The following is a 26763-nucleotide window of genomic DNA, read 5'->3' as shown; positions in this document are numbered from 1 at the left end:
AACATACATGCAAAAGTCACTTTTTTGTTTTAATATCTTTGTAAATAAACTGCTTCCGATAAAACATCTCAATTTCAAGTTGCGTAGTGCAGCCATTTATATTGACAACGGCATCTCAGATTTGAATGAGCTATAATGTCGTGCTGAATATGCTAACTCATAAATGGCCCATGTTATAAAACATAGAAAAGAAAAAAAGGTGCTATCCTTAGAAAACATTCTTTAATAACGAGTAATTTCTTGATAAAATCTAATTACATTGCAGCTTTGCTGTGCTACGGCCAAATGAAATTAAAAAAAAAGGATTCAAAATTATGCATATGTAAACATTGTGATTGTAGAACATCAATCATAACACACTTGTCACGAAAACGAAAGAAAGAAAGAAAGAAAGAAAGAAAGAAAGAAAGAAAGAAAGAAAGAAAGAAAGAAAGAAAGAAAGAAAGAAAGAAAGAAAGAAAGAAAGAAAGAAAGAAAGAAAGAAAGAAAGAAAGAAAGAAAGAAAGAAAGAAAGAAAGAAAGAAAGAAAGAAAGAAAGAAAGAAAGAAAGAAAGAAAGAAAGAAAGAAAGAAAGAAAGAAAGAAAGAAAGAAAGAAAGAAAGAAAGAAAGAAAGAAAGAAAGAAAGAAAGAAAGAAAGAAAGAAAGAAAGAAAGAAAGAAAGAAAGAAAGAAAGAAAGTCTGGTTCATCGCTTCATAAATAAGAAAAAATAAAAACAATTGAGGTTCAAGTCATGGAAAGAATAAGAACAATGGAGCTTACTAAAATTTTACTAATTCTTATAAAAGAAGGGTGTACGCTGTGAAAGTTTCTTGAAATATTTGTCCGTCCGCTTTGTAGTGGTTAAGGTGTATCGTAACTGTGCACGCACACCCGTACTCTAATATTAAAACTTTTACAATGAGGTTCTATGACATTTTTAAGATGTCGAAACACTGTGATGCTAAACCAAGAACTTCAAGCCGTTACGAGGGCGAATTCCAGTGGGTTCACGACGAACTAACGATTAGTTTTGTATCATTGGACATCACACTTGCATTAAGGCTGGTCACGATTAACGTGAAAATTGAACTTGATTGGTAAACATTGTTATAGGCTCCTTTTTACGTCAATGTCAATTTTTGCTTGCACAAGATCACGCTTCAATATTTTTTTAAATCTACAGTTTCTTGAATCAATACTTCCAATAAAAAACAACTTGAGTTCATATGAAAGAGCTTAGAAAGTTGTCTACGAATTTGTATCTTTCTTTGAAAATCTTGTGAGTTGTTGTATTTAACATTTTTACAGAGGCATAAATTTTCTTGGACCATTTAGTTTAGCAATTTAAACATATGGCATAAATATTTAAACATTTTGACAGCAATCACTACTTTAAAACGTAAAGAAACCCAACCTGATCTAGTTATAATGCACCTCCTCTAGAGAGTTATTAAATCGAGGGCTGTTCAAAGATCAAACTTGCGAGTTAATGTGGACTTTACACAGAAAAAACCAAAATAAAACTACAGTTTTTTTTTTTACTGTTTTCTATAACTGTATATTTGCTTAATCAAAGTTTCTGATATATTATAACCCCTCTCCTTTTTTTCTTTTTTTTTTTTGCACTCCCTGTATTAATAAGTCCAATTGTAATAAATATTAAAAAAATATTTTGAAAAAGTATTGTTGTTATTTAAGGGGTAAATTATTCGTCAATTTGTCCACTTTTATTACAAACAGATATCGTGTTAAAAACCTTATAGGTAGTTAGTACCTCTTTTAATCTTAGACAGAATTTTGATCGGACACTCCATAATGTACACGGTTTTTTTATATAAGAAACATGTTTATAAGAAACCTACATGTAGAAACTTCAAATTAAGAAACTTTTAATACTACATTCTATATCTATTTCTGAAATAAGAAACTTGTTTCTAACTAATTCTTACAATTAATTGAAGAAGATGTTACAATCATCACTAGGGAGAGACTTTGAAACGAAAAATGCTTTATTTTTTTATTATAAAACCAACTAGTCCAAGGATTAAAGAAACGTTTAGAACTAGCTATTTATTTGATATAAGAAACCCTTATTATACTTGGAAAATTAAGAAACTAAATAAGAAACTTTTGGAACTAAAAACATAGAATTTTAGAACTAGGCCCTACGCCAGGTTTCTTATAAAAAAAGAAACAACGTGTAATCAGTTTTGCCCGATATTATATCATTATTTTTTTTGTTTATATTCTCTTTATTGAATCTATAGAAACATTTTGCACATATAAACTTAACTTCGTAAAAATATGTTAAACTTGAAAATTGGTGTATGATATCTGAAACGTTAAGGATTCTGTAAAGCTTTGTAAACACTGATGGTGTTAAGGAAATTAGCAGCGCTAATAACGTCAATGAAAGCGCTAATCGCGTGATTGAATAAGTAGTGTAAATGTTCAGTGTTATTACGCGTTTGGCTTTCGATAACGCCGAAAACGCTTCCTTTTAGCGTCGGTGTTAAGATATCAAAATTTTTTGATATTTAACGCCGGGGAAGCGGTGTTAAGAAGTTTTCTAATGTTTTACAAAATTGAACTTGCGTCACAAAATGAGTATGAAAGCTGTAGATTTATGTTTACCTGGATAAAAAAATTAAATTTTATATTTTTATTATCTGATAGACTATTTAATTTGCTAACAATAAATAATTTGTAAGAAAAGCTGAAGTTTTGAGAAATAGTGAATATATTGGATATTTAAGCTTAATTTAAGCTCAACTGTTGATTTTTTATATGTTGCTTGTTAACAATTTACTTGAGAAGATCAAATTCCCTTGTTTTCTTGCTCGTAAGGCTACTGCGACAATTGAAATCAAATTTCAATTTTAATCATGTTTGCCGAAATTAAGTAACTTACGATAGAATGAGAGAGAAAAATCTCTTGCCTATTGTTCTTATGAGTTGCTTCGTTATTTAAGGATTTAAACCTCATTGTTGCTTATATGAGAGCGTCTAAATATTTTATAAGTACAGGTATTTACCCCTTAGCATATTATGAGTTATCGCTGTCGAACCGTTTCCTTCCAAAATTCCGGAAACCGTTGCAAAGGGTGAAAAATACAATAGCAATGCAGTATCTTCTGAATTTTATCCATAATAATAATTAACGTTTGAAGTACGTCGAAAATGTAAGTTCTTCCGTGTCTCTATAGTGAAAGTCTATTTTTGTGGGAAGCGATGAACCATTTGCATTAAGAAAAATAACAAAACCGTAATTGAACTTATCCTCGGCCTAACACATGCGACTGCCAGAGAATAAACTCTAACTGAAATATTTTCTCTTTTATAATAAATACATTCGAAATGTGAGGGTCTGGAAATGTTGGATCAATAATTTGCCGTGCAAAAAACATTAAATTATAAACCAACTCAATATTGCAACGCCGAAACAAAGCATAAATTGTTCATTAAACAGATTAACAACTTTCCAGCTATAGCCGTATTCAATCGTCAAACTTTAGTATTTTAAGAGAAGAAAGTGTTTGCGAAAACACTCGCAAAAACTAAGATCAAGTGTGAACCCCCAAATTTTTTACATCGAAAATGTTTCAATTAGAAATATTCGTCAGAGAGTTTCGCTGGTCAGAAATAGATGAAAAACACAAAACACAAAAGCTTTTTCCCGCAAAAACAAAAACGATTTTCATCGAATTTAATAGAAAATATAATATAACCGTTTTTAGACCCCTAGCGTTTACTTGCTCAGGCCATTTAAAAGCAAAAATATTTTTCTAAAATAAAACATTTTAAATGTAAATATTAGTGAAATAACCAGTGCGTAAAGCAATCATTGGTAACAAGCTCTAGGCTAATTAATGACTGACTTCGCTGTGACGCAAAAGTTGATTGATAAAATACAAAACAGGACATGAAAAAAACTCAAAACACGCATGTGCTACTTACTAAATATTTTTCAACATGATTATTTCCACACTAAATCTCAACGTGTACTCGCTCTGACAAGACTAACGACCTTATTATTATGTGAATAATTTAATAACGTCCACACTAAAACTCAACACGTTCTCGCTATTGTCAATAAACGATCCTGTGGATAACCATACAAATAATTTCAATAACGTGCACATTGTATCTCGACACGTAACACGTAAATGCAGTTTTTACGTGACCCATTGTTGGGCGTGTCTGCTACAGAAATGTTAGTTCTAGGGCGTAATATAATTAGAAATGTTGAAATAATGTTTTTTCTAGAGGTTTCCGCCATAAACTGTTTCCACATTGAACTTTCGTTATAAACACTTGACAGTCATGTGTACGCTATAAAGAATATCCCCCATAAGGAAGTGTATATAAGCGATTTCTATATGATAAATTTCTTGCTGAGTAGAGAAAATTTGGAAACCTACACATAGATGAGAAATGCTACTGACAGAAAAGTTAATTTAGATTTTACTGACGTCTCATTCATTGTCCTTCTGGTGTTACTAATTTTCTTTTTTTCTCGATTAGGATTGTAAAACACGGCCTGACTTTTTTTGGAACAAAATATATATTCAGTATAAATTTGTGGACCACATAAAACATGCGTCCTCAACGTGGTATATACTTTATTAAATCGAGGTAATTAATTTATTCAATGTTCGATGTTTTTGGGCATATGTCAAAAACGGTCTGTCGGTGTCTTGGAAATAGCTACATTCAGGAAATTCGAAAATGATGTTTATACAGAATTTTAGTTAAATATTTGTTTTTGGTTAAGTTTCAGTCACCAGCACCAAAACAACCATGTCAGCTGAACGACTTTGAATTATTTTTTCAAATCTTGACATGTTTACCGCCTGAAACAACAAAAGGTGTAGCTGCTAAAAATAAAAACACAAAATGGACCAATTAAAACATTTTTAGGCCACACATAAAACTGTGTCTGAGATGTTCTTACCTTTCATGACACGTAAACGTATCGTGAATATTAGTTTCAAATGATATCAGATGTCTTCTACGTTCCATGAAATAAGATCCTGCAAAATCAAGTTAGTTAACTTTTCCTTTCGATGAAAAATTCTGGCCTGCGTTTTAGTACACAAACGTCAACAAGAATTTAAAAGATTCATAATACTTAAATTAATTCGCAAAAAAGGGTCCACGCAATTTTCCCCATTTTTTATTTTTTTTAATAAGAAACTTTGAGCTTATCGTATTTAAACAATTTAACGCCCTCATCCAAATAAACGCCCCTATTTAACGCCGTGTGGCCTTGTGGTTATGAAGTTCGCTTCGCAATCACAAGGTCGTGGTTCGGTCCACAGCGCGGGCATATTTACCAAATGCCTTTACCACAGCTACGCGTCAACCCATGCTATGTGAGGGAAATTGGGTAGGTATTACCGGTATATACTTAATGTATGCATCCCGAACACTGGACCCACATTGATAACAGGGTTTCCGACACTGAAGTGGTTATATTCTGTATAAATATTCGGAATAATAATATTAATAATAATAATAATTCGAATAAACGCCATATATTATATATCACTACACGATTCTGACCAACACATTTTTTTTATTTTGGAGAACAAACCATTTCATTTGAGCTTCCATGCAAAACTTTCGCCCTTAGTTAAACAAATTGGACTAAAAATTGATTGGTCCGAAACTAAATTGGACAAAATTAAAATACAAAAAGAGTTGCTTAAAATTGCAAAAAACAAATATGGACTTGTGAAAATAAATCCATAAGAAAATAAAAATTCGTCGGTCAAAAGTGACGAAAGTTTCTGAGAGCGACGAGAATATGGTCCGATAAGATTTTATTCAAATTTTGTTATTAGGCCTCTTTTAAACATTGAATTATTTCTGGTGTTAAAGGTATACTTGCATACTCCCTACGATGTTTTTTTTTTATTGAATATAAACATATTTATTTTCGTTCATTTCCTAATTCTACCGAAAGTTCTTTTCAATCAGGGTAATTTGGAGAGGGGGGATTCCTATAAGAGGGGATGGGTGGTTTTTCCAAACATTTTTTAACATAGGATGTGTTAATAAAATTAAAGGAGTGGTTGTGAGTGTTGAAACTTGTTGTTGTACCCCTACAACTAGGTTACCAAGAGTTCCGTGACTGAGAACTGGTTAAAAATGAACCGTAAATAAAGCGTACCTAACCTGAATTTAAGAAGTATATTGAAGTGCGAAAAGTCCCCAACATAGTTTAATCCTCTTTCTATAATTTTTTTCCTATCGAGTAATCTTTATACTCTGAACCGTTAAAAAATTCATAAACAGCTTTATCTTTTGTTCTTCCTCTCGAATATCACAGATAGCAAACCTACCCACAAAAACAAATGACGAGTTTAGTTGTACAGTTCTACTTGTTCAAAGCAGTAGGGTTCGAGAAATCGAAATTCAGAAAGTTTAATTTATAAGATTAAACTAAAAGCCCCAAAAAATAGTTTGAAAAATCAGAAAAATCAGAAAATTCAAATTATCGGACTGTATTTGATTCAGTTTATGGAAATTTGAGAGTCTGAAAGCGCATCAAACATTTTTTTTTTCAGTTTTTTCTTGCAAAAATGAAAAAAATCAACTCTTAAAAGTTTTCTTGCAAAAACAGGGTTTCTCGCGAAAGTTTATGTCCTAAACTTTGCTTTTTTTCCTCACAAATCTTTCTCCCACTAAAGTTTCTTTCCCTAAAGTACAAAGTTTTATTTAACTGATTTGAACACAGAAGAGAGAAGTGAATTAAAGTTAAAAACTGCAGTATGCAACCGAATAACAATTTTAAAAATATTTTTTGAATTAAGCATGGTATTATTTTGACATATTTGAAAACAAAATGCTCTCTTTGAGTGGGATACCCAGGGGATCGCAACAAATGTTATAAAACTATTTTACATGCACCTCCCTTTTGGTAACCCCATTTTTAACCCCGACAAAATGAATGATAAAGTGCTGTTCGCTATTTTTTTAGTCTTTAATCATGGACTGTGATCAACTCAGAAAACTTTGACATGTTTGCCCCTCCAGAAGACTCCCCTGCCTTCGTGCACCAAAGACACCTCGAAAAAAAAAAAAAACAAAGCTTGGTCATGCTCCTAAAAAAAATTAAAAAAAAAACAGAAATCGAGAACTTTGGGCTATGCAAATTGAACTACAATCACAGTACATACATATGCCTACACCCATACCAAACAACGGCCAACCTTGTACAGGTAAGTCAGGTAGGTATCTCTCCACACCTCTGTCTCCACCTGTGACCACTAACAAGAAAAATTTAATAACTAAAAGAACTACACTCCTCCCAAAAGAAGAGATCCTGAATCAAACACAGCGACCAGTACCACTCATGAACCTCAAAATCCGACCACCTAAACTACACTACAAAAACACCAACTCCAATTCCAATCAAAAAAACACCCAATTCAATGACCACTATAAAAATCAAAGCAAAACAAAACGAAACAACTATCAAACCCAACAAACAGAATATAAATCAGCAGCACCAGAAAGCACAATAAAATACAGGGTTTACCGCTATTTTTAGTGGTATATCTCTCACACACATATACCTCCCTACTGCCATGGTAAGCCCGTACAAAATTATTTTTCCAAATAAATTCAAATCAACAAATTATGCAAATTTTTTAATTTCAACGAAGTCCAAATTTGAACAATCTCTGTAACCACCCATAAACAAAATATTTTGAGAACAAGCGCGCTCGAAACATGCACTACTTGCACTATCGCTTGCTATAATTACCAATTTTACCTAAGCTTCTAGCCAAGAGGCTGCGGAGCGATATGCGTGACAAGATTAAAGCCACCGTCTTGCAGTAGTCACAAATTTCTTACCTCAAGTTCCTGGTAAAGGGATGCGCGATAAATTGTTATAGACTGGCAAAGGTTGCAGCTTTTTCACCACGGACTTCTAGGCTACAACCTGTTGGGGTAAAATGCGGTTGTGTGCTCATGACTTAATATAAACGCTATTTAATTTTGTTGATTTATCATAACTACAATTTCTCGCGAAGGGCTGCATGGTAGGGTAAGACGCGTATCGAACTAGAGATGTTCAGCACTGACGCGGTTCATCAGGGTGCGGGGTTAATTGTCCTGTCGTTATCCTTTTGGGGGGGAGGGGGTGAAGGGGCGTACGGGGCACGTGTGACTAGACTTATGGGTTTAAGGGACAAGTTATAGAAATACACTTATCGGACTAAAGTTTGGTATATTTAAAATAAAAGGGACACCGCCTGCCACTGGACCCATCCATGCGAATACAGGCGTGTTTGATCTGTTGTTTTATTCTTTTTGTGGGAATGAGGGGGGGCACACGGGGCACGTGTGGCTTCACTCATAGGTTGGAGGGGCAAGTTATAGTACCATTGTCCGTCACAATTTAGCCTAAAGAGACATTCTGCACTGGGTTGAAAGAAGCGTGTTGCTGAAAGTTAAAACACATACATTTATTTACCTACAGGCACTATTTCCGCGACTTTTAAACTATAAATAGTACTCTTAATCTAAAGGTTGGTTTTATTAACATAAAATTTTGTTGGGCTATGTCTATGTTATGGAAACCAAGATTTACGTTTTGCAAAACAAGACGACAGTAAGTACAACCTCGTCCCCATTCACAATATCATAGGAGTAGAAGAGCCCTCGGAACGATGTTTAAGTAAGCAATCTTTTCTTCAAAGCAAGTTTGGCAATAACTCTAGCCGAAACTAATTTTCGCAAAATTGACAAAAACTCGCAAATTTTGCACAAATTAATTTCCTAATTAGTTTCATCTGTGACAAAATACGCCACACATAAGTTGTAATTTATCGAGCAGGCTGGGCTATTGTCAACCATTTGCTTGTTCTTTTTTAAAGGAACTGAGTCCTAAGATTCTTATAAAAAGTAGCCGAGAAAAAAAGAGTACATAAGTAAAGAGCTTTTAACAAAGAGAAAAATTTCATAGTTTTTACGAGCGGTGACCACCTTGCACGAATGCAGAGAATAATAATACAGGAAATATGATATGTTAAAATTTGTAAAAACTATATATGCTCTTTCGCAAATACCTTCATCAGGTTACATACAAAAAACTGTCAACGATTTTTTTTTGCAATATCCATAATAATAATACGTCGGTGAATGCGGAAAAAATTTCCAATTTTGTAGCATCAGGGTGGCCACAGAAATTTTGGAAAAAATCCATGACTTCTATAAAAAATTCTGAGATCACGGAACAGTAAAACAGTAACAGTAAAAAACATTTTTAGAGGTTAAAAATTGAATAATTATTCTTTTAACTGCAATGGTATCAAGTCAAGAAAGGTGAGAACACAAAATAAAAGAAATTAAACAAGTCGTCTTTTTAACTTGAACCATAATTTAAAAATGTAGATAAAAATATGAAAAGATCACTGATGTGAAGCTTTCTGAATGTCTTTATTTTTTCAGGCCAAACTAAATTTGACGATTTTTTCATGATTTCTGCACTTTCCATGACTTGTGGCCACCCTATAGCATTGTTGAAGGGAAATGGTATCAAGGAGTTTGGGCAGTTTTAAGAACAGTCAAACCAAATAATATTCTGCCTATACATTCATAGAGATATACAAAGATATTTAGTACAAACAAATGCAAAATAGAAAAATTAATTTTACAAAATCACAAAAATTATATATTTGTGTAGTATTTATCGTTTTAAGTGATGAGAAAAATAGAAGATTAAACAAAATTTAAAAACAAATTTTTTAAAAAATTTGAAACTTTGCAAAGAAGGCATCGTTAAAAAAGCATGGAAGAATAATACCGATTTAATCTAGATTTAAACGAAAAAGTTCCAAAAAGATGTATAAAAATTCCTTAATATTGGAAAATCTGCCAATAAGTTATAATATATTTTTTTAATCACCAGTTTAAAATTTATACATTTTGGAGTTTTACTACACGAGTACAGGCTTTCCACTTGCAATTGACTGATACTCTGTTCGGTACATTTTAGGAACGCTAAAGATCTCTTCTTTGCCAGCAGCTAAAAGTAAGTTAAAATTATGGTTAATACTTATTGAAACGCATAGCGGACAGATTGACCTAGCAATGCAAAAACTCTATTTCACAGGAGTTTTCATATGGGAGTAACCATTGAAGTAACCAAAAAAAAGTTGATATTGAGCATTTAAACTTACTTTTTAATTTCCATGGGCTAGGAACAGGACAGTGAAATAAGTCTTTTCGTTGTGAATGAGTAATATCACGGAAATTCGCAGCTATTTCCGAACACATCCCACTGAAAAGAAAGATTTAGATGTAGTTAACATATCGAAAATATGCCATTGTCCAATGTTACCTTATCGGTAATAGCACTCGATAAAAATATTTTGGCCCGGTGGTTAATATTTTGTACTAACCAAAACCCATTTTCAGCGACTTTATTTTTTTCTGACTAAGTTTGCTGTCGAATTTTGCTTTTCATTTTTATCTAGTACGTCAACCTTTTTGACCACCGTTTGAGGTTTTGAAAGGTTCAAATTTTTCCCTCAGAATTTAATTGCAAATATCTCCAAAAGTAAAAGTAGTTAAACATTCCTCTTGTGTTCGTTGGATAGCTAATTCTGCTTTCCTAAAATAGTGTCGAAATATTTTGTCCATTCTGCACGTGCAGGTCGGGCCCCCGGTGACCTGTAGTCGTTAAAGAGTTAAGAACCAAAATGGTTTTAAAATAAGGATGCAAAGGTTGGATATTCTCAGCTTAACTTCTTTGAGTTGGGATTATTACATAAAAAGGATAATCCGCGACAATTTATATATACTTTATGATTTATAAAGTCAACAAGTATTTTCGAATTAGTCGGCAAAATGTGGTAAAATTTAGTTGGCAAAATGTGGTAAAATTTAGTTGGCAAAATGTGGTAAAATTTAGTTGGCAAAAAGTGGTAAAATCTAGTTGGCAAAAAGTGGTAAAATCTAGTCGGCAAAATGTGGTAACATCTAGTTGGCAAAAAGTGGTAAAATTTAGTTGGCAAAATGTGGTAAAATTTAGTTGGCAAAATGTGGTAAAATTTAGTCGGCAAAAAGTGGTAAAATTTAGTCGGCAAAAAATGGTAAAATTAAGGCAACAAAAAATGGTAAAATTTAGTCGGCAAAAAGTGGTAAAATTTAGTCGGCAAAATGTGGTAAAATCTAGTCGGCAAAAAGTGGTAAAATCTAGTCGGCAAAAAGTGGTAAAATTTAGTCGGCAAAATGTGGTAAAATATAGTCGCCAAAAAGTGGTAAAATTTAGTCGGTAAAAAGTGGTAAAATTTAGTTGGCAAAAAGTGGTAAAATTTTGTCGGCAAAAAATGGTAAAATTTAGTCGGCAAAAAGTGGTAAAATTTAGTTGGCAAAAAGTGGTAACATTTTTGCATCCAATAAGGTACCCAATAATCATCCAATTAAATATTAATATCGGCGTATTTTTTTAAAATTAAAGGGATCAAGGTATACTAGTTTTCGTAAAAAAGAAACGGGTTGGGTGCGACTTACGTATGAGGAACAGGATCTAAAGGTTTTGGTATCCTTGGTATTATAGTAGGAGTCTTAAACCAGATCGAATCCCGCATCGGACCTTTTTCCCTTTGTACTGAATCTGGTGGCAGTGGATTACACTGAGAACCATGACCCCAAGCTTTGGGATACGATTCACACTCCCAATATGTTGCATAATTCTTTTTAGAATATTTGCTTTGTTCCATTCTAAATAAATAAAAAAATCTTGTAACTAAAGCTTCACAATTAAATGTACACTTATTACTGAGAATGTTCTTATTTTTAGCTAGAGACTTATTTCCAATGGCTGTACAAAATTTGCGTGTATTCTACAACTCATGAATTGATTTGTCAAACGTGTTGTGCAACCATCACACTGTTGCAAAATTTAGGCGGTGTTGTGTTTCCACTGAGTTGTAGAATACACGCAATAATGCATCATGCAATTTTTGACCTTTGGAAACTAGCCTTTACCCGACCTGACCTTGATATTTTTTTCAACTAAGTTTAAGCGAAAACGTCCAGCGGACAATACTTGTTTATATACAACTAATAATAAATAATATAAATAATCGAAACAATAATTTAAAGTCGCACCGTGGAAGTATTTTAGTCATCAAACAAAATTCTTACTTTGTAAATGGGCGATGATCTTTACGAGTTGTGGTAAGATACATATCTCCGTGATAATTAAGCACTCCCTTGTCTTGGATGTTGTATCTTCGACCAGAAAGTTCAGGATTTTTCGTGGAGGCGACAAGAGACTAAAACAAATCGTTCAACTTAAAGATGGTGTTCATAGCAATCAAAACTATTACTAGGGCTGTCCCAATCGTGAAGAATCAAAAGTATTTTTAAAATAACCACAATGAATACAAGTCTCGTTAGAAAATTAATCAAATTTTCTATGATTAAGCAATGAGTTGACTTTGATATTGGACAAAAAATAGCGTTTTTTAAGCAAAATTTTTTGATACCCGACCCATGGTAGCTTTTTAGAGTGAATGCAGAGTTTATTTGAAGGTGGGAGCTTACTCAAGGACTTATGGTTGAGATAGTCATTTTGTACTTTTATCTTTTTGTCGAAAATCTAAGGTCGCCATCTTCTTCCCTCATTCAAATAAAATGCATTGTAAATAAAGACTTTAATATTACACACCTTTAGAGGACCATCCTTGTGATGATGCTTATATACTGGTGGTTGAATATCACTTGAGAAGCGTGTATTTAAAGAAATCCCTTTGCTGCCAGTAAATTTAGATTTCATTTCACTTGACTGGTTCCCCATGGTCAAGGCTTTTCTTTGAGGTTTAACTTGAAGCTGGTATAGGAAAAAAAACAGTAATACGGTAGACTCTCGATATAACGAAACTTGAAGGGACAAAGAAAAACGTTCTTTATATCTAGAGTTCGTTATATTGAAAAATCAATAAAAATTCTAATTTTGATCAAATTAATTGAAATCCTATATATTTTTTAAATAACCCTGCAAAAAACGTCTTTCTATATCTGTGTATCTCACTGTAACAAAGATTGAACTTAAAATTCGAATTCGAATTTCAAAAATTGCAGAAACTGTCTACGAGTCTTTTAGCCTTCTTTAGCGTGGTTTTTAGTACATTTCTAATCAGAGCTTGTCAGAGAGCAATGTACAATAATTTTTTGACTCGTATCAACTGGACAAACAGTGGCTGCTATCGTTTACACCACGAAAAAACAAATAACAAGGTGGTTTGTTTATGTTTGTGGTCAAAATTAGAATGCAGACTCGACGTTCGAACGTTCTAAAACTGTGCAATTTGGAAGACATTACAGTGCTTTCTTTTTTTGAAGAAAAAAATTAGTTGCATTTGGTGCTTTAAGTTTGTTACATCGGGGTATTTTGGCTTTTTGGAGACATATAAAGGTTAGCTAAAAGAAAAGTCCGCCATACTGAAGGTTCGTTGTATGGAGAGGGTTTATAAGAATTTGATAAGACAGATTTGTAATTCGTAATATAGAAATTTTCACTATACCAGGGGTTCGCTATACTGAGAGTGAACTGTACAAGTATAAAAGTATAATAACCTCTAATAAATACCTTTCTGACAGTATCTTCTAAATAATTTACACCCCAATGACCTGGAGCCTTTTTATATAACTCCTTTTGTAACAGTGGGTTATGAGGTTTAAAATCATGATATGAGCCAGTTGTAGTAATGTAGAAGTCTTTAACATTGTCAGACTTCCTTAATGATAATGGTAAGGGAGTTTTAACACTTCTCTAAAAATAAAGCAAAAAATAATTAGATGCTTGACTACATGGAAATAAAATGTACTGTTGTTAAAAAAAAGTAGTATTTATATGTAAATTGCTATATTATTCTTCAATTTAGTATTATCATTCCTCCTAAAAAAACTTATATCTGGATTTTCTGCTGACCCAAAGGAAAAAATTACTGAAAGATATTTTACAAAAAAAAAAACTTGTTCTGGTACTTTCTTAAAGTTAATAAGTATTATTTATGATTTACTTTTTCAATAATAAACTATTTATGGTATATATTATAATGAAACTGCCTGTGTCTAGTGTTACAATGGGTGAATATGCTTTGCTATATTTTGCTCACTGCAAAATAGCTGCAGTTACTGCAGGTAAAAAAGAGAAAAAAAGAATGAAACATGATCCAGTTAAGACTTAATGGAGAGTTATAAATGAAGAGAGACCACAGAACAAAACCTTTTTTATGGCGTACACATTTCTTCCTTTGCAAAACAAACCTTAAAGATTCACTCCAAATAATAAATAAAATCATTAACCGGGCCCGCGTGATGCCCAGGTAAGTTTACCTTCAATCAACAAAACATTGATTGAAGGACATTTTTCGTGTTGCTGTTGGTAACACAAGTACAATATTTCTTCCTATATTTTCTTTATAACTATTTTTAATTTGCTAACTGATAGGCCCGTAAAATAATCTTTACTGCCCGTAGAACAGCAAATTAAATTGACTTTGTCTAGTACACGTAGGTATACGCTATACAAGAATCAAGGCTATTTTAATTGGTACCTTTTAATTGGTCAAAATACACCTCAGTCTGTTGTCATATTAATTTAACATGTATATATAGACTGTAAAATTCCTGGTTGTCATAATTTAAATGCCATGATCACATAGTTAAGTGATAAAGAACTCTAGCCACAACAGTAAAAGTTGATTAAGCACAGTTTTATTATCCCTGTCAGCAAATATCATGTGATACTTTTTAACCAATTACAGGTCTGCATTTTTAACAGTAGCCATTATTATTTGAAAAAAACATAAAATCTTTGCTTTCTAACTTCAACCTGACATATTTTGTAGTTTTAGGTGAGTTTTTGCTAATTTAGCTTCCTTTAACCCAGATACTTGTAGTTCTTATTTAATCAAAGCTTCAGCGCTGGGAGTATTCATCATTGGACCCCCCTTTCCCCTTTAAAAAGGGAGGGGTAAATTTCTAAAATTTTAAAAAAGGTAAGGTTAAATAAAATGGGGGATAGGGGGTTGTGTTAAAAAGGGTGGAGTTGCTCTATATTCCAGAGTAAATTATTGCTTTATAGATTACCTACTTTAAGTGAGACAGATTATTTAATTTAGCCTTAAAACAGCAATCAATCTTTTTTGCAGCCAGTTTTTATTTCTTTATTATTCAGAGAACTTGCTGAAAGTTTTAAAAATACCAGGTATTTTTAGTCACATTTAGTGGCTATGAAAGGCACTATTCATTTTTTGTGACTAATTAACATTGCTTTTTAGTAGGTAACATATCTTTTTTGTAACAACAACGACAACAAGATTGCTCTTTGAATACAGGGTGAAGATAATAGTGGAAGAGGGGTACTCTTAAAATAAGAAGGGTGGGTTTCCTAATAAAGTTAAGGGGTTAAAAAAAGGGAGGTTCTTAATCCTCTGCCAACTATGGTGTTTGACCACAAAAGTTGGTTTTTCTCTCAACCAAAAGTAGTACCATGTTACATTCCCACAGAGAGAATATAGTCAGAATTGCAGCATGATTCTAAATTTCCAACCCACACTTAGCTAGCTAGCTATGTCACACATATAGCTCTTAGTTAAAATATTTGAATCCTGAACGCAGCCCTGTGAATCTAGGTCGGCACTCGGCAATGCCGACCTGAAAACCGACCTTCATTAAATTGAAGTTGCCTTGTACATGCCAACCTATATTCTTTCCATGGTCGGCATGCCAAGAAAATTATTTATTACGTCGGCAAAACTGACCTTCTTTCACAACTGACCTTCTTTCACAAATAAGTATAACAAATGTAGCTTCGAAGAACTGTTACCGTTTCCATATTTTATTCACAGGGCTGTATACGTATAATGTATAATACTTTGCGATTTAGTTTGAGCCTATAGTTAGTTGGCACATATACAGCTATCGCCAAATTAAAGCCACTTCACAATACCTTGAAATCAGAAGGCGGGAACAACAAAGGTGACTTGTACTGGTGTCCTGTTCCTGTGGATGTTAGATGTAGATCATTTCTGATATCTTCATTGAAGCTCATAGTTATCTAATGCAATGGCTTTTCGTACACACTGTAGCTCACTTGTTTATGGCTATTGCTCATTTTAGTTTGAAAAGGGTACCATCTTAATTGTTTACAAAACACATGGCAACAAATTTCTTCGAATATTAATAAAAACAGGACCCGAGTAGAGACCCTCTAACATAAAACTTTATACATTTCTCCATTATAGCTTGTCAAAGTTTGTACAAAAGTAAATATAAAAGAATTTTAGTTATATGGCGTAGCTAAAATTAATTTTACAAGACATGTTAAGAATTCTATTAATACCTAAGAAAAAGAGACCCTGGGGTAAAAAGCGCCCTGGCGGCAAGGTTAAAAATAGTAAATCTGAAGCAACGACACTTTTATGAACTATAATTCTCTTTGTACGGTGGCTCTAAAAAATTGTGGATACCGTATTTACTTCAATTATTCACGCCTCTCTAATATTCCTCATAGGTTGAAAAAATAATTCCGCCTCTCCGATGATCCTGCATCCGGAACTGCTGTGTATTTTTCTCGATTTGTACCGCATCGATGTTCTCCAACATTTCAGCCGAATAGTGTAAGAAGGATCTTGTGTACGTGGCAAGTATCTGCCATTATATAGGTATAATTATATCTTGATACTTGATATGTTAATTTAGTGTAGCTAACTGTCGAATTTCGACGCTTAGAAGAGCTAAGGACGCTTAGAAGAGCGCTAAGGACGCTTAAAAGAGCTAAGGACGTCTAAAACAGCGCTAAGGACTCTTAGAGGAACTAACTGTCGAAATTTGACGGTTAGAAGAGCTAATTGTCGAAATTTGACGGTTAGAAGAGCTAACTCTCGATATTTCGACGCTTAGGAAGGCTAAGTATCGATTTCGGACACCTAGAATAGCTAAGCGTCGATTTTCGCTGCTTAGAAGAGCTAACTGTCGAATTTCGACGCTTAGAAGAGCTAAGAACGCTTAGAAAAGCTACGGACGCCTAAACTGTTTAATTTTCGACGCTTACACCGTAGCTTTTGTCCTGTTGAGGGTGTTTGTTGTTTATTCAATAACCTGTTCTTTGATTAGTCAAAAATAAACGCGGGAAATCAGTTCAGCGAATGACGTCATTCGTTTATGTATAAAATACTCTTCTCCTGTGGCGTCCTTCCATTTTTAACTCACAATCAAGAACAGATGGTTGCGACCGACATTTCTGAGTTCTATGTGAGTTGATTTTATTACTTAACATTATTTTGTGTTGATTTTTTTGATTTTTGATTTCAAATTTCTATTCGTTTTTTCTCACATCTAGTTAGCTTGAGTAAACCAGATTCGCTGAGTTATATATTACAGGGAAGAAATCTAAATGCAGCAACCTTCTGTCACGAAAGGAAATTGGGTCATGTGTATATTGTGCTTTATCTCATCTCATCGACGTTAGCGGAGAATAATCTCTAAGCTAGCTGACTACATTTTCCTGATGTTATGAAATGGTAAGACTATCGAACTTTTTTTTATTTTTAGGCATTATACCTTCATGTATAAAAATGTATCACTATATTTGTAATTTTTTTTATTCTAGACGATTATTTTTATCTGTAATATTAAAGCAGCATGAAGTTGTTTGTTTTTAGTTTCACATTGTTATACCCACTAGTAATATGCGTTATGCAAAACTCAAAAGCTGGGCGACTCTTATTCATGAGTGATATTTTGTGTCTGAGAGTTGTGTGTGAAGTATCAACTTTGCCATTTCACACTTAATTCAAGGTTGCGCATTTCGATGCACTTAAATTCCGATAGCTAAATTTCTTCAATTATTATTTAAAATAGCAAGAGTACTGGAAACGAAAGACATTGTATCACTTTCAAAATGTCAGCATAGCCAGACCTATGTGTAATTTAGGCAGTTTCCCAGAAAGCTTCTCAGAAAAAAATCAAGCGCAATATTCTGAGGTGATATTTTTTAATGCGTACAATTACGTACCGTTCCTCTCGTCGCTACAAGAAAGGCATTTTGCGTAAGTTACTCTTTACTCTGAACAAAAAAAAATCTATGGATAAACTCTGAAAACGGGAACTTTTCGTTTTTATACAAAACCACAGTTTGAAAGTTTTATTCCTTCCAAGGAGGTCCCTCGGATTTTTTGTGGTTCTACATACTTCAAAAATACCGTGATTATATTTGAGGAGTGTGAAAGAACGTTATCAATTATAATTCCTTTTTGTAGGTAACCAAAGAAGAAAAATACCTCCAATTCAATATTTTCCTGTTCATATCCAAAATATTTACAATATAGAGATAAGTCTTTTATATAATTGTTCAGAATCATTTGAATTTTTAGGTATTTCCAAGTTTAAATTATGCATACACAGAATGCATAATTTCGCATATGTATGTTCACAGCAATACATAGATGCGTCTTTGCAAATTGACGTTGCAGTATACACATCAGAATTATAAACTGCTACTTTCCCATCCGTGGTACCAGGGTGACTGTAGCATAGGAAATTAGGTTTACCCGATGCAGATTCCAAATTTCTTACGGGTCTGATGCTATGGTGATTCCAGTCATTACAAACTTCTGAAAGATCATCTTTCAAAACTCCGTAGAATCAAAACTGCACGCACTGATAATGTTTAGGATTGCCATCATCATAATAACCTCGAGGTTCTTCCACCAATCCAAAAAACGTTTACGGAGGAATGACCACCACTATTTTTTGGTTGGATGTTGAAAGAACTTATATAGTTTGGTTTATGACGATTGAAAAACCCTAGAATTCCAGCGATGTTCGTGTTTTCTACACGTCGATCGGCTCTTATTTTCTTAAATGTCCCACCAATCTGTGATACAAAACTTATCGGAAAAAAGCTACAACAGCAGGATCCTTATCTGATAGGCAAACTCGCAACTATAACATTTTTCGGATATAACCATCAATACAGCCATGTATGCCGAACCCGAAAGATTTCAGTTTATCATTTTCGTTCAAATGCCTAACTACGTTAAGCCTTTTCTCGTTATACTTCCTTCCAACTAACTTGTGTGCTTTTCTGTGTGCAACACCTTTCGGACCCAGATATTTTGGTGCGTAACGAACAACTTTATGAGTTGCAGTAATTCCATTTTTAGTTAATAGTCGAAACATAGCTCTATATCTTCAATCGCAGACATAACTTCTAAATAAACAAATCCTCGATATCCTCTCTTCCTTCCTCTTCGTCGATGATGGCGGGATGTATTGAAGAGGTAGGCGTCAATTTAGTCGCTTGATAAAAATCCGTCCAATCAGGTGGTTTACAACTAATTTATGCACTGAAAGAACATATTTGATTGGCTCGTTTAGTTGGTTTACACCTAACCCTTTTAAGCGTTCTTAGCGCTGTTTTAAGAGTCCTTAGCGCTGTTCTAAGCGTCCTTAGCTCTTCTAAGCGTCGAAATTCGACAGTGAGCTCCTCTAAGAGTCCTTAGCGTTGTTCTAAGCGTCCTTAGCTCTTCTAAGCGTCGAATTTTGACAGTTAGCTTCTTTAAGAGTCTTTAGCGCTCTTCTAAGCGTTCTTAGCTCCTTTAAGCGTCGAAATTCGACATTAACTTCACTTAATTTAATGTATCAAGTATCAAGATATAAGTATACTTCAAAATGGCAGATAAATGCCACGGGACAGATTTTTCCTGATCTCTTTTTATGCTTTTTACGTACCATAATTCATAATTATATGAATTTTGAAAATAGTACTGACGTACTTTCCATGCATTGAAAAAATTCCGCCATTCTAATATTCTCGTATCTCTAGTAAACATGCTTTTTTCCTGAGGTTGAAATACTAATATAGCGGCAGGAATAATAGAGTGAATAGAATAATCCTAAGTTGTCGTTTTACAACCTGTCTCCCAGGTAATATAAAGAACTACTTAAAACTGCCCCGTAAAACGGCACTGAATGCAAACACATTCCCGCACCTTTCACACAGAGAAAAACTTTTGAAATTACTATGGATATTTGTTATCGAGCCCCTCTCATCGATAATTGAAATTTATTACCCAAAATTAACAATGATCATGTGATTCATATCTACACCAAAAAAAATTTTTAAAAAAAGTCTATTTAGTTGCTTGAATACCGCCATTAAAATATAAAAAACTCACACATGCACGTAGGATTTTCGAAAAATTCGAGAAGCGGATAAACATTAGGTCATTTCCTACAAATTTTATACAAATATGAATTACTCTGCAAACGCTTGTTAAGCACAATGTAACTGAGCGCACCGTAAACTCGGTAAAGTATCTGAAAACTAGCCCTAGTCTAGGAATATAGAAAAAGAGATCTATCATCTTATGTATAATAATCCTTTTTGCGTGTTATGGTTGTCAAAAATCTTCCTTGTGCATTAGTTAAGTCTAATCGATAGCCCTCAACGTGGCTGCTTTCAATTCATCACAAAATCAATCTCGTTCCCGGGGCTTATTTTTCGCATTCTAACATTTTGCTACGCGCCAGTCACACATCAGAAAGCGAAAAAAAAGTTGTTATTGGACGAGATTGTTGCATAAAAAATCGACGTCTCGATTTTATTGGAAGAAATTTCCTAGCAATTGGAAGTGTGTTCTACTTTTAAGGGAACGTAACATTCGGTTGAATAAAACAAGATTTTTTTATTAAAGAAGAAAGTATCAGACGTGCTTGGAGTTGTGTGACTAGGTAGTGCAGGACAGGAAGATCTAGTATGTATGGGCTGTTTCTTTGTGCGTAAAACATTGATATGGTCTTAAAAAAACAGGCGGTATTTGTTTAAGTCCCAACCTCGATCCCGGGACCTGTTGTCTCTTTTTGAATATCGGACAACGAGAGACCAATAAGAAGTCCTGTGGACAAGGTTGTTCGAACAATGTTATCATTAGTTTCTTATGTAGTTTTCCTCAAAAGCAAAATAGTTCGATTTCTAACAAACTATACTTCGCTTGAAAAACTCATTTAGCTTCTCAAAACATATTTCGTTACAATTTTGACTAAGCCAAAAACTTGAGAAAGTTGATGCAGTTCTCGATTTTCAAGGTAATATCAACACATAAATAGATTTATTTCAAACTTTTTTGCGTATCTTTGATCCGGATGTCTGTAATTCTTTTGTATATACGAATTTTTAGGACAGGGGATTAAAGAGATGTATTTTACAAGTGAAGAGTATTCAAGTCAACTTTTTGACGTGATCATCACTTTCTTGATGATCACGTCAAAAAGTTTTATTTTATTTTTACTTCAATCAATCGAAAAGCGTAAAGAAAGAATTTCGACGCAATAAACTTCGTCTTGACAAAGTGGCTTTGTCAAATTACTTATTAAAATCACATAATGACACTATTACTTGAGCTTGCAGACTACTCATTAAATGGATTGAACAAGATCCCAGCAGAACTCTCATGCACCAATAAGACCAGGAAAATAGCTTAAAAGGGACTGTTATTTTTTGAACTTACAGCTTAACGAGCCTTACATTCAGGAATTAATAATGACGCAAACAAGAAATTATGTTACATTTATGTTACCAGAAATTTCCTGATGCGTAATGTATGTTTTTTTTGTCAGCATAACATATATAAACATATGCTCTGTTTTGGTCAGTCTTTTTGTTTTTTTTGTTATGGATATTTGAATTAGACAATCTTCTCTTTTTCACACTACAATATTGTATGAAATCGGCTCGGTATGTATCTTCGCCGAAAATAGTTTGAGTTCCTTATACCTCAACCTTTAATAATTAAGGACGGTGAAAATGCAGAAATAATAATAAACTTTAAATTCTTCAAGTGTCTTGTTTTAGGTATTTTGCTATCTTTCCTGACTCGCCATCGCAAAATATAGTATTCTTTTACAGAAGACTTAGTTTTGTTTAAAAAAAATCTGCAATTCTTTAGAAAAATGAACAATTACAATATCAGTAATAACAAAAAACACTCCACTTATTAGGTAAATTTTTTAATGCTAAGAAATGCCTCGCCTTTATGTCAATGATGTAATGATAATTAAGTTCGAAAAGGTGTATTTTATTGACACAAAGAAGAAAAAAAAACGGAACGCTGATGCCAACCTTATAAAACAGGTTCATTTATCCTTCATTTGAAAATGTACCTGTGTGAATATTTTTATTTTTGTAGTATTTAGGGTAACTTTATCTCGCTGCTACTGTCATTGCGCCTGACTTAACAACTAGCCTCAAATTCAATGACGTCAAATAGCTTAAATAAACGAATGTGTAGCTAACGCAGAACGTCAAATAACTTTAGCAAGAATGTGGCGTATCGTTTTGTATTTTCAGAGAAGTTGCCATCATGACTAATTCTCCTAAGCGTTCAAAAAGCCTCCTTGCAATCTCAGAACATGAAGATGAATCGACCATTCCGAAGTATGAAATCTTTCTTGGTAACCTCAAGTATGATTGCTCCACTCGTTTTATTATATGCACCATACAACAATTATTCCTGAACATTAACATTAAAGTACCAGATTTTAGATTCACTGTCTTCCAACGTTATTCTAAAAAAAACCCTCGGAAATACGCTTTTGTTGTTTTATCAAACAAAAACGAGGAGAATCAAGCTTACCAGTTAGAAGGTTTAAAGAACTTAGATATTTTGGTCGACGGTTTACCCCTGCAAGTTCGTAAAAGGCGATCAGTTCGTAGTAAAAAAAATAAGAAAATAAAAGTTTCTTTTGATGGAAATAAAACCCTTTTAAAACGTAGCAGATCGGCACCAATCTTATGCACGAGTGATGACGGGTATTATAATGAGGTAATGAACCGTGAAATGACCGTTAGTCAGTACAAAAAAGAATTATACCGTGGTCAACATTTACCTGTCGAAGATCGAGTGACTGAATATAAACGTGGTGCCGGAAATTACTGAAGAAAATGCTTGTGCCTCACATTAGAAAATATATTTGTGCTTTTCTTAACAGCGAAGGTAAACTAAATTGCTAATGTATCGTTTCTACAACGAAGACGAGAAAACATTTTAGCTTTCTAATATATTTTTTGAGTTAAATTGAAGTCAAATTCAAACCTGAAGTCAAATTTCTTGAAATTGTTAAGAGGATGAAATATTAAAATATGCCCCATTTAAAAGCGTTGGCCTAATTTATGCTGTGCTTTTGAACTCTGTCTCGTTTTAAGGGCTTCCTCTTTTCTATCTCGTAACAAAAAGAGAAGAGAGGTTCTCGGAATGAAGTTGCTGACGATCTAAACCTGCTTATGGACAATAATTTTTCTCCTTTGTATTTTTAAAGTCAAATGCTTTTTTTAGACTGCTAATCCATATTCTAATATAAGCATTATATTTTATTGTTAAAAAGCTTCTTGAGTCTATATGTCATCATTGTTAGGATATACTTCACACATGTCTAAATTACTGAACATTTTCATCTTTGATATGCGCATAAAAATGCATTTTTTATATCTATCAGTGAAAATTTCCAGCTGCTATTTTGTAGGTGGTCGATTGATGATTGGTGTCAACGATAACTGTAAAGTATACGGCATCAACTGCACACGAAAGCAAGAAGACATTGCTCGGTGTCAAATAGATAACACCATTAAACAATTCCAACCGCACGTGTTACCAAACTTATATTTAATCAATTTTATACCAGTCAAACTAATGGCCAGTGATAATCTAAGTGACTCGATTGACCCACTCCTGAAAGTTTTAGAAGTGTCTGTGAACCGACCAAACGTTACGAATTCGCTATACCAAAATGATCGAGGCGAAATATATGTACGTCGTGATGGTAGTGTTGAAGGACCTTTAAAGGCAACACAAATTGTGGAGTGGTGTCGTGTGAATTTTACGTCAAATAAGGTTAACTTCTCTGATGGTAACTATAAAAGTTGCGACAGTAAAAATGCAATAACGTCAGAAGATGTTATTTTGGCCCAAGAAAGCTACAGTAATAATCTGAACTTAATGAAGCTGGAAGAGTTAGAGGAAACGATCAACGAGAATCATCGTCGAATTGAAGTCAAATTGCAAGAAATGCAAGAAGCATACGAAAGAAAAGAAAGGGAAATGAAAACTGAATTATTAAATTCAAAAGAGAAAATGACAAACACCAAATTTGAAATGCAATCTTTCAGAAAACGCTCTAAGTATTCATTTGTTTGCCGAATCTTGTGAAAGAAATCTTGAAGAAGAAAAAACTGTTTTCATTATTTTATTTGACAAGTAGATCGAAGGAATGTTAATGTTCTCAAAGATTTCATTTTAATAGCAGGCTCTTTATTCCTTGTAATATGTACGTATAATTCTACTCCGCCCCTAGCCATTAGGGAAAAGATTCTTTGATTTCGAAGTTTAAGTTTGTGAACAGCACCTAAGTAGAAAACAGAAACACGCAAAGGAAATTTAATACAACTACAGTGAAATCACCTTATAGCGGACATCTTTTATAGCGAACACCTCTCTACAACGAACACTTTTCTTGGAAACGGATAAAACGACGGTCAAACTCTCATAACAAAACTTCCATGTAGCGGACACTTTATAAGGGACACCTCTATATAACGGACATCATTTCAAGGTCCCGATTGACATTACCCGCTGGAACTGACCTCTCCACAGCGGACAGGCTTGTTTTAGTTTTGAAAGAAAGGTATAAAGCATAACTTCAATATATTGTCTTCACTGTCTTTCTTCTCCCAAAACCAGTCTCTTGATACACCTTACGGTCGATTTCAATACGCCCTAATAGTCCTGGGATGGTTTTTGAAGAAATTTGAGCTAATTTTGGGAAGAACCTCTATGTAGCGGACACCTCTCTATAGCGGACACTTTTTTTTATTGTAAGTCCATACAACTATCACAAATACAGACAAGGTTAATGTATTTTTACCGCACAAATGACATATTAAGTCTTGACTCAGTGATTTTGTTTTGAGTTGCACCAATTTCTCAATGCAAAATATGCATTGAGAACTTCTCCTTTCACCTACTGCGGGAAATTTTGAATTTCCTGGTTTGGGTTTATGTAATTTGTCATATACCCATTGAAGCAAGAGTCAGAGCAATTTTTTGATTGGTGTTGGCTTTAAGTTTGTCGCATCGTTGCTTGAGGAAAGGACAAAAAAGACTGAAAAAAAACACTTGCCAAAATGAAAGGATCTATCTAATTATTTAGGGCAAATAAAGTAGACGCCTTCACAAACAAATGCTACCATCGACCAATTTCGTGATTTTAATTTGCTGGTATGAAACCCCATCCGTTGGTCAACGATATCCGTACCTCCTTTTGTGAAATCATAAAGTTAATACAGCATAGCTTTGCTCTTTCCATCAACAACGGTTGTCTTAAGAGGTGAATCTGGCTGCAGGTTTAAAAAATTATAAATATTTTCTTTTGATCCTGCTTATTTTCAGTAACACCTTTTATTTTTTTCACTTTTATAGGAATATCCATTGGTTGGTAGTTGGATTTATTAAGAGCAAATTCTATGAAATGAACTTTTCTCTGATATGTTAAAATTTATTTTGAGTAACGCGGGTAAGGATTAGTAGTAGTAGTATATATTCGCCGACAAAAATATATACAAAAAATGTAGTCATATAAGTGTTAACAATATGACAGGGGCAAGCAGAAGACATATTTTGTCTTATCATCAAGCCCCTAAAGCGAGCAACATTTATTTACAATCTATGGTCTATATTAACAAAAAGGGTAAAGTAGAAAAAGAAGCATAACGCTATTTTGAATTAGCAGAGGTCTTTGATGTCTTAATTTAGAAGAAATATTTTTAACTGATTCTCAGAGTCAACAGTTTTAGTCGTTGTAAATAAGGTATCTACGGTTCCACATATGAGGACCGCGAAAATGTGTGGAAAACTTTGAACATGGCAATTTAGGTGTTGGTAATTTAAAACCATATTTTGAAAGTCTGGTCCCATACCTATGATTTACAGTTGAGAATTGGTCCGAGAAGATTTTAGGTGTAAGATTTCATTTAACTCTGAACATAAAGATAAGTGTTTGTAGAATGTTAAGCTTATATACGTTTAAAATTTCAATTTTTGTCAAAAGGGGTTCTGCAGTGGTGTACCTCCTTGGGTGTACCTATCGGCATTGAGAATTATTCTTATAGCATGTTTCTGTTAAGAATATATTTGTTTACATTTATTTCTACTCGTCGATGTGCATGCTATATTTCCGTAATGTGATGTAACTATGTATGAATGAGAAACACAGTGATTTTAGACAATTACTATTTAAGTACGGTTTAGCTTTATACAATAATCCAATATTTTCTGAAATTTTATTCTCAACTTCATGAATATGATTTTTCCAGGTACGATTGTCGTCAAGTATTGTACCAAGGAATTTTATAGAGCTTTCACGTTGAATTTGACTAATATTCAAGAAAAGTTTAGGAAGTTGGAGTGATAAGTTATCTGTCATACATGAGTTTTGGAAGAGCGTGTATTTTGTCTTACTTGTGTTTAATGAAAGTTTATTTGCCTTAAACTAGTCAGTTAGATGTTTTAGTTCATAGTTTACTGTCTCATAAAGAGTTATTACGTCTTTGTGTGAGAAAATAAAGATTGGTATCGTCTGCAAACATAAAAAATTTAAAAGGGTTGAGGTGTTAAAAATGTCGTTCAAGTCGGCCTTAAAATTAATTTCTGTGGCACTCCACAACTAATCATTTTAAGTTTTGAAAAAGATTGTT

At 33.5% G+C, this 26763-nt stretch overlaps 1 protein-coding gene and 1 pseudogene across 1 annotated transcript; one reads left to right on the top strand and one right to left on the bottom strand.

Moving 5' to 3' along the window:
• Positions 1–9860: 9860 nt before the first annotated feature.
• LOC130613065 (uncharacterized) lies at positions 9861–16137 on the bottom strand. Its single transcript, XM_057434381.1, has 7 exons — positions 15964–16137; positions 13597–13779; positions 12676–12837; positions 12150–12280; positions 11514–11723; positions 10178–10278; positions 9861–10023 (listed from the first exon to the last, which is right to left on the bottom strand). Exons 1-7 carry the CDS (start codon positions 16063–16065, stop codon positions 9935–9937), a joined length of 978 nt encoding a protein of 325 aa, XP_057290364.1. The 5' UTR covers positions 16066–16137; the 3' UTR covers positions 9861–9934.
• Positions 16138–22038: 5901 nt separating this feature from the next.
• Positions 22039–24564, top strand: LOC130612900 (uncharacterized; annotated as a pseudogene).
• Positions 24565–26763: the final 2199 nt, after the last annotated feature.

Source organism: Hydractinia symbiolongicarpus, chromosome 10, assembly GCF_029227915.1.
Source record: "Hydractinia symbiolongicarpus strain clone_291-10 chromosome 10, HSymV2.1, whole genome shotgun sequence".
Taxonomy (NCBI): Eukaryota; Metazoa; Cnidaria; class Hydrozoa; order Anthoathecata; family Hydractiniidae; genus Hydractinia; species Hydractinia symbiolongicarpus.
This window is presented reverse-complemented; position numbering and strand designations above follow the sequence as displayed.

What these genes read in the sequence shown, in the direction of transcription:
- LOC130613065 (XM_057434381.1), bottom strand. Translation starts at nt 16,065, where the DNA reads ATGAGCTTCAATGAAGATATCAGAAATGATCTACATCTAACATCCACA. An exon ending in ACAAGGATGGTCCTCTAAAG is followed by an intron (nt 12,281 to 12,675) that starts GTGTGTAATATT and finishes GATTTGTTTTAG; the next exon opens with TCTCTTGTCGCCTCCACGAA. An exon ending in TAGCCCATGGAAATTAAAAA is followed by an intron (nt 10,024 to 10,177) that starts GTAAGTTTAAAT and finishes ACTTACTTTTAG; the next exon opens with CTGCTGGCAAAGAAGAGATC.